Source organism: Theropithecus gelada, chromosome 11, assembly GCF_003255815.1.
Source record: "Theropithecus gelada isolate Dixy chromosome 11, Tgel_1.0, whole genome shotgun sequence".
In the NCBI taxonomy this organism is placed as follows: Eukaryota; Metazoa; Chordata; class Mammalia; order Primates; family Cercopithecidae; genus Theropithecus; species Theropithecus gelada.
In genome coordinates this window covers 114628635-114643818 of record NC_037679.1, presented here as the reverse complement: position 1 = coordinate 114643818, position 15184 = coordinate 114628635, and the positions used below count along the sequence as shown (strand labels likewise).

General features: G+C 34.1%; 1 protein-coding gene across 1 annotated transcript in view; it reads right to left on the bottom strand.

The window, feature by feature from the left end:
- Positions 1 to 15184, bottom strand: part of PDE3A (phosphodiesterase 3A) — a 302847-nt gene that overhangs the window by 113483 nt on the left and 174180 nt on the right. The window contains exon 2 of the mRNA XM_025403467.1: positions 6052 to 6102. Within this exon, the coding sequence (XP_025259252.1) occupies positions 6052 to 6102 (51 nt within the window). The remainder of the gene's footprint in view (positions 1 to 6051; positions 6103 to 15184) is intronic.

Here is a 15184-nt window from a genome sequence, read left to right as displayed (position 1 = left end):
GAAAACTTCCCTTCAAGAATAAAAAAAAAAAAAAAAGAAGAAGAAGAAAAAACAACAAGTAATTGCCTTCTGAGAATTTCATCCCAACTTCATTTGGTATTACTGGGAACACTGCCAGACAAAGGCGTTCTGCATGCGGCTGGAAGTTTATTTATCATTTAGCATCTTTCCTACATTTGGATGATCTACTATTTGACAGTTATATACTTTTAAAAAAAAGAAGGAAGAAAAATCAGCCAGAAATCTATGAGTGAGCGGACAAATTATGAAAGAAAATTACTGAGAATAAAGTAATATAAATAAGCCTGAATGACATTCTTGCTGCGTCTAAAGAGTCATATGCAATTAAGGCTTGGAATTTACTAGAAGAAAGGTATTTTTCTATAGGACAAGTATTCGATATGAACGGTGCACCTTAAATTCTGTGATAATGCATATATGATACAATTTTGAAGTACGAAGGGAAATTTAAGAAAATCCCTTATTGGCCGGGCGCGGTGGCTCAAGCCTGTAATCCCAGCACTGTGGGAGGCCGAGACGGGCGAATCACGAGGTCAGGAGATCGAGACCATCCTGGCTAACACAGTGAAACCCCGTCTCTACTAAAAATACAAAAAACTAGCCGGGCGAGGTGGCGGCGCCTGTAGTCCCGGCTACTCGGGAGGCTGAGGCCGGAGAATGGCATAAACCCGGGAGGCGGAGCTTGCAGTGAGCTGAGATCCGGCCACTGCACTCCAGCCTGGGTGACAGAGCGAGACTCCGTCTCAAAAAAAAAAAAAAAAAAAAAAAAAAAAAAAAAAAAAAAAAAAAAAAAGAAAATCCCTTATTTATTAACTATCCAGGGAGAAGCCAGGGGAAGCTTAACTCTATCCTAGCAATGATTAAGGCTGAGGTGTAAAACAAAAACAAAACAAACAAACAAAAAAAATTAGATGCTGCTAGACGCCAACGTTTTGTCTATTTCTGATTCCTCAAAGGCTAAAAAAAAAGTACCTGACATATATCCATGTTTTGCAAATCAAAGTAAAATATGTTAAAATTCATCTTGCAGGCTAGCACACTCACGTCTCACACAGCTCTCTGCTTTTTACTGGGCAGGAATCAAGTGAGTTCCCTTTTTTATATATCTAAAACAATATTTTTCTAGCATTCAAGATTTTTCACTATTATATCCTCAATCCTACCAAGAAAATTGAAGTCAATAGGTTCATAATATCTTTTTAATGTTACAGTATCTGTCCTTATTTTTTTTTTCTCTCTCTCTCTCTCTCATTCTGCTAGAAATATTTCTACTTTTTTTTTTTGAGACAGAGTCTGGCTCTTTCTTGCAGGCTGGAGTGCAGTGGCGCAATCTTGGCTCACTGCAACCTCTGCCTCTCTGCCTCCCAGGCTCAAGCTATTCTCCTGTCTCAGTCTCCCGAGTAGCTGAGACTACAGTCACATGCCATCATGCCTGGCTAATTTTTGTATCTTTAGCAGAGGTGGGGTTTCACCATGTTGGTCAGGCTGGTCTCAAACTCCTGACCTCAGGTGCCACCTGCTTTGGCCTCCCAAAGTGCTGGGATTACAAGCATGAGCCACTGCCCCTGGCCTCTACTTTCTTTTCAAAGCTTCCCCATCTGTACTTTTCGGTGAATTTATCCAGTATTTCATTTGCAAACAGCGCCAGTTTCTGTGATGTAGTGTAAATGGCTGATATGGGGTGGGGGTGGGGGTGGGTCTCCTGTGAGGAAAATACATAAAGAAGTGCCAAAAGGACCACTCTGGAAGAAAGCACATTCCCTTCCCTGAACCTTCACCAATAATGAGTCCTGAATCAGCTCACTATTGAGAATTTTCAGTGTTTTCTTTTCCATACTAATTCTTTACATCTGCCAGTAATTAAGACACATATCTCACCTTAGCATTAAAAATAACTAACTAACTAAATAAATAAATCACTCTTGCTGCCACCTCTTGCCGCAATCCCAACTTTCTTTTAAAACAAAGCTCTTCCAAGAGACTCTTCTGGTATCTTACACTTTTCTCTTCTGTATTTTTCTTTCCACTACTTCTTTCTCAAAACTGTTTTTTGAAAGTTCACTAATGTCCTCCTAATCACTAAACCCAAAGACATCTGCTACATTTTAATTTTCCTGAACCTTGGTCTGTGATCTTATTCCTCTCCTTAAGTCCTTATTCAGAACTTTTGGTTCTGAATCATCTCTCCTCCCCCTGGTCTCTAGTAAGACCATGCGTACTCATATTAACTCAGCTTGTTTCTAGTCTTTACTAGAATCAGACTTTTTTTCTGTTTTTTCTTTTAATTTTCTTCTGGGAGTCTATCTACTGATGGAGCTCAATTATCTCCTGTATGATTAGCATTCCCAAACTGACACCTTTTGTTCTAATCAGGCCTCGAGTATGTGTCTGTAACTTCGTTTTGGAATTGTCATTTTCACTTATCACTTAATATTGCTAACCCTGAACTCGTCATCTTCCATCTAAACTGCTCTGTGTTAATGGTCCTAATTCTTACAGTACTCAGTTTCAAACTCTTGACCCTCTTATCTTCCTCTGCCTATCTAGTCAATAAAGTATAGCATTATCCAGATTATTCCTTCACAGTAATTGCTGTAAGAGTTGCCATCCACAAGTATTTATACAGAAGTTATAAAAAATTCACATATATTCAAATGTGTCCCACACTCTTCTCAGTTCAGACTTTTACTAAAGCTTTTTCATCCACCTTTTCCTCTGTACTTTTGAAAGTTTATCCATCCTTAAAGCCACACCTCAGATACCATCACTTCTCAGAGGTATTTCCTAGTCTACTAGGGAGTAAGAAATACTCCTCCACCTAAATCCTATCTCACTTTGTATATATGCAGTCTTTTTTTATTTTATTTTTTGATATGGAGTCTCATTCTGTTGCCCAGGCTGGATGCAGTGGCACAATCTTGACTCACTGCAACCTCCACCTCCGGGATTCAAGAGATTCTCCTGTCTCAACCTCCCAAGTATCTGGGATTACAGGCACCCACCATCATGCCTGGCTAATTATTATTATTATTTTTTATTATTTTTAGTAGAGATGGGGTTTCACCATGTTGGAAAGGCTGGTCCCGAACTCCTGACTTCTGGTGATCTGCCTGCCTCGCCTCGGCCTCCCAAGGTATATATATAGTCTTATCACACTTTGTATATATGTCATTTAATGATGGGGATTTTGTTGTGGGAACATCATAGAGTATACTTACACAAACCAGATGGTATAGCCTATGACACACCTAGGCTATATATTATAGCCTGTTGCTCCTGGATTACAAATCTGTGCAGCATGTTACTGTGCTGAAAAGTGTAGGCAATTGTACCAAATGCTATTTGATCTAAACATAGAAAAGGCGTAGTAAAAACGTGGCATTATAATTTTATCTGACCACCATCATACATACTGTCATTCACAGATACGTCATCATGCACCACATACTCTATGTAATGTTGCATCTACCAGATTGCCTTATATGTGAATTATGTATACAAATATTACTCTATTTCCAACCATAATTTGTGAGCTCTTGGAAAGCAGTAACCTTGTCTTTCAAGTTTTCTTCAGTTAGACCCACCACAGTGCTGTAAACACAGCAAGTGCTTAGAAACCAGTTCTAAATTAACTAAGATGGAACTTGAGCAAGGCTTTGGAGTAAACTATTAAGAGGTCTGTGTTCAAGTGCAATTTGTCTGAAGTTCCCCTTGAAAAGCTGGAAGGCTTTAGACATATTGACCAAGGAGATAATACAATTAAAGAAGAGATCAATTATTCAAAACATGAACACATTATTATTGTTGTTATTATTATTATTATTATTTTATCAGTAGGGAATTGAAATCAGATAAGAGGTTATTACTCAAGGCTTAATTTATCTACTAGCAATTTCCAAATTCTTTGGAAATTCTCGTTTTTTTTAACATTTTCTGCTATGGTTCTTATTGTTCTTATCTTTTGGTGTGTTGTGTTTATTTTTTTATTTATTTATTTTTTTTTGAGATGGAGTCTCGCTCTGTCGCCCAGGCTGGAGTGCAGTGGCCGAATCTCAGCTCACTGCAAGCTCCGCCTCCCAGGTTTATGCCATTCTCCTGCCTCAGCCTCCCGAGTAGCTGGGACTACAGGCGCCTGCCACCTCGCCCTGCTAGTTTTTTGTATTTTTTAGTAGAGATGGGGTTTCACCATGCTAGCCAGGATGGTAGTGTGTTTATTTTTTACTTTGACAGTTTGCATCTGAGTTGAGGAATCAAAATGGGACAAAGGTATACTATATTTAGAATAGCTATTTTGCTGGTTAAGAGATCCAAAAAAGACTTGCTGTTTATAATGGTAATTCATGGAAGCCTATTTTAATGCTTTTGCTTTTTAGAACCACCTCAGGCTTTCAAATGTAATCAAACTTCATTTATGAAAATAGTTTATGTTTATATGTGGAATTCTCACATATTCTAGCTATATGCATTATTTGGAATTTTAAAAATTTTGTTCTTTTTATGCTGAAAGTTAACAAAAACAATACTGTACAATTGTGAGGGGTTTTTTTTTTTTTGACAATTTATACTGACATAGTGACCAATCTAAACCTGAAGATAAATTATACCAAAGCAAAATAGAGAGTAAATGACGTATATCTTAAACAATAATTTTCTATATATAACACTACATTGCTTTGAAGAGACATGTCCTCAACAACTTGCTTGGCATGTTTTAAATATCAAAATGTTTTGGTAGCAATCATCAGAGACCATGGACCTTGTTACTTGCAGTTATCTTTACTTTTTTACTGGCTTAGAATCACAAAGAATTTACTCTATGTTAATTTAATCCCTTCATTACTGACCTTGCAGCAAATTCTGATTTAAAATTTTATAGATGTGTACAGACGGAGAGTTTTCAGAGAAACTGAAGGGGAGGTGAGAGTGAGGGAAAAGAAGTAAGGCATAAATTCTTTTAGATGATCCTAATTTAATTGGTTTACATTATTTACTAATCAAATTGATGATGGACAGAAATAAAATCAGTCATTAAAATGTGAACTAAAACAATTGATTGACTTGGTTTTATTTTCCTAGTGAACTAAATTACATAGAGTTATTCATACAAATGTAATGACAACACAAGAACACATCACCTTTGTAAAACACTTGGGAGAAGCCCCCACTTTCCAATGAACTTTCATTTAAAGTATTGCACATTCAACTGCCTTTTGTAAATTATATATTTTTTAGTAGCAAATACAAAATGTGTGCAACAGAAGCAAAAATTTCCACCTACTTAATTTTTATTTTGCATGTTTACAGTCAGGTAACCATAGGCTGCCATGAGAGGAAATATTTTTATATTTCTTCACAAAGTGCTCTAGGAGAAGAAATAATATTCTTAGTGTAAAGCTCAGTCTTTATTCTGTCAGGGACAGTAATTATGGAAGCAAAACAAATCCACATTGTCTAATTAGGTCATTAAAAAGCATAAATGCGTCATGGAAGCTTTTCTCCTTGCCTAAGACATAAAGTAAGACAATGAAAACAGTCTAGTAATATAGAAAGATTTAGAATTTGTTTCTTTTCAAAAATAATAGGTCCTTTCATCTTTCTGTTTCCCTCAGATGAAGAGTTAATTTAGAGACAAAATCTTGTAATTAGTTCAGAGTTTAGTCTGATTATATTTCAAAATATTTAACCAAAAACAGAAAGCTGAAGAAAAAAACAAAATACACAGAAAAATTGTCAAAGGAAATGCATAAAGAGAGTGGGTTGCTGATCAAAATGTATTCTGCAGAGACAAGATGAATATAAAATCTATAAACCAATCTGGGATACCAGAAAGCTCTGAGGAGGAATATTCTGCCTTCTGCCTTTGGGATTTGAAATCCAGATTTTAATTACAGTTAACTTAAATAAAAACAAATGGCATGGTTATTTCGCCTCTTACTCTCTCTACTTTTTATTATATCTTGAGTTTTAGGAAACCCATGGCTGAAAGTGTTAAGAAACAAAACATGAAAAAGAAAAGGAAAATAAACTTACCTGAGATCCTCTTGACCCTCGTTTGTGGTCCCATTCTGAATGCCCCATGAGCTGTAAAGATGATAATTACAATAAGTTAAATGATTATTTTACCTAACACTTTTCTTCTTTATTTTAAAGAATAATCAGGTTTTTCCGATCTTTATTAGTAATATATTAAATAGCTATCATGAATAAATTAACACGCCTAAATTAGTAGCAAACTCCTAGTTTGATAGCTAATATTTCAACTTCTAATCATTTTGAGAGTATTTTAATAACACTGTGTGATAAAATAAGCTACTGTATAGCTCTGTCAGGAACATCCTAGATAGATGTTAAACCATGTATAGCTTTATTTGCATGTTATTAAGCCTTTCGCTTCTCAAGAAAATATTCTGGGTAAATTACTACTATCGTTAAACCTGGTGCCACAAATTATAAGAACCAGAAGGCCAAATTAGTTCAATAATTTTTAATCCTCCTTCAAAACTGTAAAAATCTTGAAAGTTCTAAAGAGTAAAATTATTAAATATTTAATGTGAAATATGCCCACATAGTCACAAAATGTAGACTTTCAATAATAACCTATAAAATATTATCACGTTATTCCTATGGTGGTAATAGCCCTGAGCTACCTTGCTTACAAAGAATAATATTTACTTATTGAAAATAACATTTAACGTTAAGAATATTAAGGAAATACAAGATATTGACTGAGAGAAATGAAACTCCATTCATCTGTCAGTAATCTCATTACTCATCAGTACCAACTGAAGAAGTATCTACAACTAATAAGCTAGCACAACAAGATGGACTATAAATGAATTTATGTACATTATTAGCTTTTGTGTATAACAGCAATGACTCCTAAGTAGACTTAACAACAAACAACTGTTCACAATAGCAACAAAAATAATATGCCTTTGAACATTATCAAGAAATGTTTGATAACCATATATAGAAAATGGTAAAAATTTACTGATGGACATACAGTGCTACTAGTAAAGAAGACTTAATTCTATAAACTATTGAGTGCTCAGTTCTACTCAAACAAATTTAACTAGATTTCAGGTTTAACTAGATTTCAATCAAAAGCTAATAGTATTTTTAATTTTTAAAAAACATAAATTTCATTGGAGAGTATACGCATATATAATCAGTTGTCAGATGAGTAAGTGTAGCGATACAATGGAGAACATGAGAACTATAGCTCATGATGTTATACGGTGTGCTGAAGTTTGCTAAGAGGGTACATTTTAGGTGATTTCACCAGACACAAAGAAAGTTAAAACTATGAGAGATGTTAATTCACTTGACCTTAGTAATTATTTTACATTGTAAATATACATCAAAACATCATGTTGTACACCTCAAGTATATACAATAAAAAAGAACTCATTAGAGGTCCAGGCACAGTGGCTCATGCCTGTAATCCTAGCACTTTGGGAAGCCAAGGCGGGCAGATTACCTGTGGTGAGGAGTTCGAGACCAGACGCTGTCTCTACTAAAAGTACAAAAATTAGCCAGGCATGGTGGTGTGCACCTGTAGCCCCAGCTACTTGGGAGGTTGAGGTGGGGGAATTGCTTGAACCTGGGAGGCAGAGGTTGCAGTGAGCCAAGATTGCGCCACTGCACTCCAGCCTGGGAGACAAAGTAAGACTCCATCTCAGAAAAAAAAAGAATCCATTAGAAAATGTTACAAGTGATGAAAATACCTTTCTGGTTGTTAAAATATATTGTAAAATTTAACCAAATTTTGGGATAATTGTTTAGTATTAAAATGCAAATGAATGAAATAATTTGGAATAAATATACGTATGTGTACCAACAAAATATAAAAAAGAAAATACCAAAAATATTTTGCATTTGATAAATTATTCAACTAATGAAAAAAAGGAGTTTGTGACCAGCCTGGCCAACATGGTGAAACACCTTCTCTACTAAAAATACAAAAATTAGGTGGGCGTGGTGTGGCATGCCTATACTCCCACCTTCTTGGGAGGTTGAGGCAGGAGAATTGCTTGAACCTCAAAGGCCAAGATTGCAGTGAGCTGAGATTGCACTGCTGCACTCCAGCCTGGGCGACAGAGTGAGACCCTGTCTCACAAAAAAAAAAAAAAAGAAAAAGAAAAAGAAAAAGAAAAATGGACTTTTAGGGGAAAAAATAATTAGAGCCTAACCTTATATTAAATGCTAATATTAATTATAAATTTAAAAGACAAATTTTTAAAAAGACAAACCTGTAAATATAAAATAGAATAAAATCCAGGCAAATATTCAACCTATCTTGGGACATAAAAAAATTTAAAGAAATCTAAATCTTTTTTTAAAGATTTTTTTTATTACACAAGAGGATAATTGATCTGGCTATATAAAACTTCAGAGTATTTGCATAAATGTCACATCGGTAAAGTATCTGTAGTAAACCGTAGGTAAAGAATAACATCTTCAGGACAGTAAGGGCTCTTACAAATTCGAAAGAATCCTAACCCTAGTAAAAAATTGAGGGAAGACTAAGAACAACTTACAAAATAAATAGATCTATGGAAAGAAATTTAACTATATTGGAAGTAAAAGAAATTCAATATCAACTATGACAAGATACTACTATTGCCTATTATATTTACAAATTAATAATGTTGAATATTCAGAAAAGGAGTAAACTAAGCATATATATTGCTACTATATAACAAATACACATATATACATTGTATAGACATATTTACACATATATAAAAAATATATAATACATATATTCTTAAAAATTCATAGCCTTTGAACCAGTAAACTAAGATGTAAAAATTCAGTAACTATAATGTGCTACTAATTGTATATCCAACAAAAGGGAAATTACTCAATAGATTACAGTATACAAAATGATACCATATAGCAATTAAAATTTGGCTTCCAAGGCCTTTATAAAAAAGAACATGTGAACTGTTCATGGTATAATAAGTAAAAAACATAACAAAGTAATTTAATGAATTTTAAGCTACTCTTTTTTAACAGACATAGTCAATCATTTTAAGCCTTGGAATTACCATGATGATTTAATTGTAGCTTGGCTAGCACACAATTTTGGGTACACTGACCTAGATAATCATTATATAAAATTGAATGCTTACATAGTAGATATTTATTTAATGCTTTAATTGTTTAATTTATGGATTTATTGGTACTACATCATCTCAAAAATGTTTATTGATACTAATTTAAAGTTGACTATAATATAGTTCACAAACAATAATTAACTAATGAAATAAATAATATGATTTAGAAACATAAATTAAAACCAGTCAATTAATTATTCACTAGAACTATCAAAAACAATTCTTGACACATTTCAAACATTGACGATACCTTACATTAAAATAGGAGGACGAGATGATTATTTTTGGCAACTTTAAAGTGGCAATAAATTGAGCAGTAGGCCTCTAGTGAAATGATTTATCCACATCTTCTGGAAGATTTATAAAATGCTGACTATTAAACCTGTTAATCCCCCTTACTAATGAGTGTAAACTAACAGGATCAAAATAAGGTGGTAAATTCTCCTATCACAGCTAAAAAAGGCAAATAAATCTTACAAACACAAGTTGTAATCCATAATATATTGATTTAAGAGAGAGTGTTTGATGATGACAGTAAGTCAAAAAGGAAACATTTTCGTAGGACCAGAATTAAAATAAGAAAAGCATGTAATCACGGCCTTCTGCCATTAATTATCTTAACGATGATGATTTTAGTCAAAGAACAAAAACACTCAAAGTGTAGACTAATTTAGGTCATCATTTAGTACAGAAGATAAGATCAATTTGGTAATTTGCAAATCAGAGCTTGTATGATGCATTTCAAAAAATTCACTAAGTTTGACTTTTTCTTTTAAAGCATAAAACAGTAAAATTTGCCAAGTGTGTTATGTATCAGAGAGTTATTTCCTAGCATTATATAATAAACTGAGAAATATGTAGGGCAAAGAAATTCTTTTCTATTCTTATATATATATTAATATCATCTTTATATTATATTTGAAAGGTATGAGCTGACCAAGAATGTGGTAGTATTTTTAAATGTACACTATGGCTACTTTTTTCAAAGTAATAGGAAATGTTACAGAAATCTACATCCTATGTGAAGTATATTCAAAAAGAATGAACTCTGCATATGACAAATGAGATACTGTAATGTTCTACAGTCAATAAGAGCACCAAAGGAATTGAACAGGATATTTTTCCTTTTGGATTTGAAGAATACAAAGTATTTATCATTAAACTTCTATTTCTAATTAAAATAATCTGAGCCAAAATTTAGCATTTATTATTTCACTGTATTCCCTCCCTCCCTCCCTCCCTCCCTCGCTCCCTCCCTCCCTTCCTTCTTTCTTTTTTAATGCAAAGGAAGAGGCAATGGTGGGGGTAAGGACTGCATAGTGTCAGCGCTTTATTCCTTCCCATGATTACAGCATTCTGGCCACTAGATGGTGCATGGGGTGGAGAGTGGGAGATGTAAGGATAGACTTCATATTAGCACATGACAATATATGAATTTTTATCCTACTTGTACAAAAAAAAATTTTACTGTCATAAAAACATTGTTCTCAGATAATGGCTGAATGACTACAATAAGAAGCATATTGTCAGAGTCCTTTTTAAAAAAATTACCCACAGTGTGATAAACTGACTTAGTATTACAGATTATTTAAACTAAAATGAGGCATTTAGCTACCGATAAGTATTCCTGTTAAAGCAGAACCATAGGGATAAATGTTTCACAAACACATCTCCCTAGGCCTACTTTCTTGATGTGTGATTACAACAAACTAAAAAAAAAGGTTATTTACAATAAATAGTAAAGAAGACAGTTTGCACATTGAGGTCAATGAATTTCAGAATTAAGTGCAAAATGATGCTAATATTGTTTCAAAGAGAAAGTCAAACCATCCTTTCAATCAAACGGATAAGATTGGTGTTAAGTTGCAGATGACCAAAGTAATCATTTGACATTATCATAGTAGCAGATAAAAGACATTAATGGGTCACAGACAATGAGGAAAAGAAATAGAAACTGTGGAATTTTCCTTTTTGCAAAATAATTCATTTTGACTAAACTTTCAAGAGAAATGAATAGCAGCATGTTACTTAAGCAATTCTGGGGAAAGAGAAACTTTATTAAGATAATATGATACTCTTTTTGGAGAAGGAATGCTTACGATTTTAAGATTAGTTATATAAAGTTGCTGGAAATATAAAACAGAGAGGGAGAGACTGAGACTGGAAAAATAAATAAAAGTAAGTTTAAATATATTCTAGTTGATAAGAGTACATGACTACTTAATTCAGGGAGAAAAAAAATGTTTGTCTCTCACCATCTATAAAAAATACCCTCTGGCTATTTTATGATTACTCCTCTGGGTAATGACATTTTAATAAGCATCTTACCAGAAGGTCTGGGGATATACAGGTCACCAAGGTTATGCCTGCAAATGGCAAACAAAATCTTTCCATCTGATGAAGAAATTCTCTAAAACATTTTTTTTAAAAAGAGTATCTTTCTTCTCTTCTCAGTTCTCATTAACCAAGATAGGCACAATGAAGACCCTTAAACTTATTCCTGGCAAACTAAGTGAACTTCCTTGAAAAGAAACACAATCTGTTATAGAAAGCATTTTGAAAATCCTAACTGCTTTGACACTAAGTCATTTTGATCCTTATGGAATAAATTCTCTCCCTCTTTTATTTTTAATAATAAATTTCTACATCACAGCCTTCAACTAACAGTATGTTACACAGTACTTAGCTCCAAGGAAAACAACACTGCTGCCAAACACAGAATTTAAAAAGTTCACAGGAGAAGCAAAGAAGAAGTCAGTATGGAAACAAAAAGGTTCTATCCAAGCAGAGATATTTTTAACAATAGCATGAGAAATAAAGGTTGCTGAAAATATATTTCTGTAGGTAAAATATTTTGCTTTAATGTTTATATGTTTTTCTCCTGTTGTTTGTTTACATAAAAATTAACGCCTTTTTAGGGGTTTCTTGGGAGAAAAATTCACCACAACTATTACTAAAGGGATGAAAGCTGAAGGAGCACTGTAACTTGATGGGAAATAAAAAAATTATTCTTTGAATGTACCTTAAAGAGGTGAGAAGTTTTAGATACAAAAAAAAAAAAGAGGGTAACGATGGAAAGTAATAGTCACCATAGTTAACTTTGCACTATTCTCAAGGAAACTATTCTTTTACAGCAGCTGAAGATGGCTAAAATATATTTCTGAAGACATATAAAACTAATATACATACAAGGATGTAAAGGTTACCACACAGTCCACTTTTTATTTCATCATTTACTCATCAAGTAAATATGTATTGTATGCCTATTATGTGCAAAGCACTGTTCTAGGCACAAACTGTATGTCATTGAACAAAACAAGACATATCTCTGACTCCTGGCTATTACATTTTAGTGAAGGAAGAAGATAAACACATAAACATAATATACTAGGTGATGATAAAGCTATAAAGAAGCTTAGAATAGAATAAACAAAGGGAGAAGGAGTAGGGGTAATGGATGGTAGGGGCTGGAAGCTGAGATAAGTTAATATAAGTACAGTAGATCAAAAAAGTCCTTTCTGAAAAAAGTGACATTTTATCAGATAATTGTATGAAGAGCCAGACACATGGGGGAAATGCATGCCAGATAGAGGAAATAGAAGATGAAAAGGCTCTGAGGTAGGAGCAGGAATGGTACCTTAGGAACAGCAAAGCATCTCTATGCTGAAATCTAAAAAGGGTTTGGATCTTTGTGATCATAGCCATATATTTGGTATTTACTATCTTCCTTTAGTACAAACTTGGTCTATAAGTTAATCATTAGCTTCATTAATTCAAAATTACAAGAAAAAATTCTCTAGGGAAATACTAATACACCAGGGATTCTTCTGTCTCCAAACTCTTACTTAATTCCATTCAATACAACAAGAATTTATAGCATCTGTACCACGTGCCACAAACGTATCCTTATATTAGTCATACTACATAACACAGTTTTATTGTCGCTTTACATATGGGTTCTGGTTTTCAAGAGTCACCAAATGCATGAGAGCAGGGGTTGTCTTTTAGAACCACATTTACTCTGATGCATACAGAGTTTTCGATTTGATAAGAAACTAAAAGCTCTTCTTTAACCATGACATGTTTGATTGGATTCTTTCCTTGGCATACTCTTTTCCTTAATTTCTATGCTACCTATATTTGCTCTCTGCAGCATTCCATGGGAGAAGATGAGCCTGAACTGTGTGTTTCCCTTGCCTGTAGGCTCTAGCAGAGGTCAGTGCTCTGGACTGGCAAGATCTCTGATAGTTTGGGCCAGTCTCAGCCATTGTCTAATCATTTTGGGAAATTGTTCTTATTTTTTGGTGTTCCTTTCCTGGGTCTCTTCTTATCAATGGAGTAAGAATGTCAAAATTACCTTGCACTTATCAGAAAAGGAAGAGTGGAAATCTGCATTTGGTCTGGGGCTTAGGCCAAAGAAGCTAACAGAATTCCTGGGATTCCCATATACTGTTTCTCAGCCCTCCAGGCGTCAATACTGGGATTTGGGATCTAGAAAGACCTAATACAGGTGGTACTGAAAAAGATTTACCCATCTGCATAATTTTTTTTAAATCTCTGCTGGCAGGAACCACCTGCATAACTTAATTTACAAACTAGAAGACCACATCAGCCTCGTGTGGGTAAAACAGATGTGACTAGCAGCCATACTTTCATAAGCAGAATACCTCGATTACAGCTACTTCATCACATCTCCACGTCTCACAGATGTGACTAGCAGCCATACTTTCATAAGCAGAATACCTCGATTACAGCTACTTCATCACATCTCCACGTCTCCCCGCTCCTCAAATCAATCCCACTCTACAATGTATTATCAAGTGATGTTGATTTCATTGAAGATTTCATGGGGAGACGCAAGGACATCGTTACATTATACAAAAAACAGCAAAAAGCCGTATAAATATCCATTCGATATCTCTTCACCAAACTTTTCATCTTTTTTTTTTTTTTTTAGTTAGTTTGTTTGTTTGTTTGTTTTGTTTTTGGCAGACACTACCTCTTGCCCTTTACTCTTGGGATAGGGCAAGAGGATTGTGTCTTTTTCAGCATACTGGTCCCAGCCTTTCCTCCAGGATCTTTCTCAGGATCTAAATCTCTTACTGTTCTCCAAACAATTTAGCTTTCTCCTGTATTCCTCTTAAACCTTTAGACAAATTAGCAGGAACAAAGAGATTCCTTAGAATTCTTAAAATTGACCCTCCTTTTAAAAAGCACTGAGAGCCTGATACATAGCATTGTCATTGAAATTAACAGATACTTTTTCCTTTCACAGTTGCTGATAACTAGCTAAATTCCATCCACTTGGTTGATACTATATCCCTGATTCTGACTCCTAGCATTTCAATATAGCAGCCAGTGTAAATTTCGTAAGCACTGGGAATGAGAAGGCTTCAGATAGAGACAAATTCAGATATTCTGGAGTTTGAAATTCTAACCTCTCTATTACAATTTCTGTATCTATTTCTGATAACAATGTTCCCATATACTGCTTTAGCATGTTTCCATAATTCTATTTCTGTCCTTGTTATCACAATGATAATAATTCCTCTAAACCTATACGCTGCCACTAATCTTACAAAGTTTCCATTATTTTCATTTAATACATCTGGTTTATCTTGATTACTTGAAATTTTTACAACTTTTATTGCTAATTTGCATTTTGGGGACTGTTAATAATAATGTAATCATGTCAGTCTCATGCTTCAGTTTTCCTATGAGGTATTTTATGAAAAATGGTAATAAAGCAAAATAAGCTTGTGAAATTCTGCAAAATATCATCCCTCCTTGGATAGTCCCAGTACCTGTTAGCATGTTACAGCTTGAGGAAGTTTTAAAGGAACTCAGCTGAAATATTTCTAGAAGTATGTGATTATAGAACCTTTTTTGTTTCAAGAGAGATTTACAGGTTTCCATGGAACACAAACACATTTTAAGAAATATTTCTTACAGTTTTATAATTTTTAATACATAATTTCATCACCAAGAAACCATAGAGGCATATGCTTCATATTTTATGGATATGGAAATGAATTAAGAGA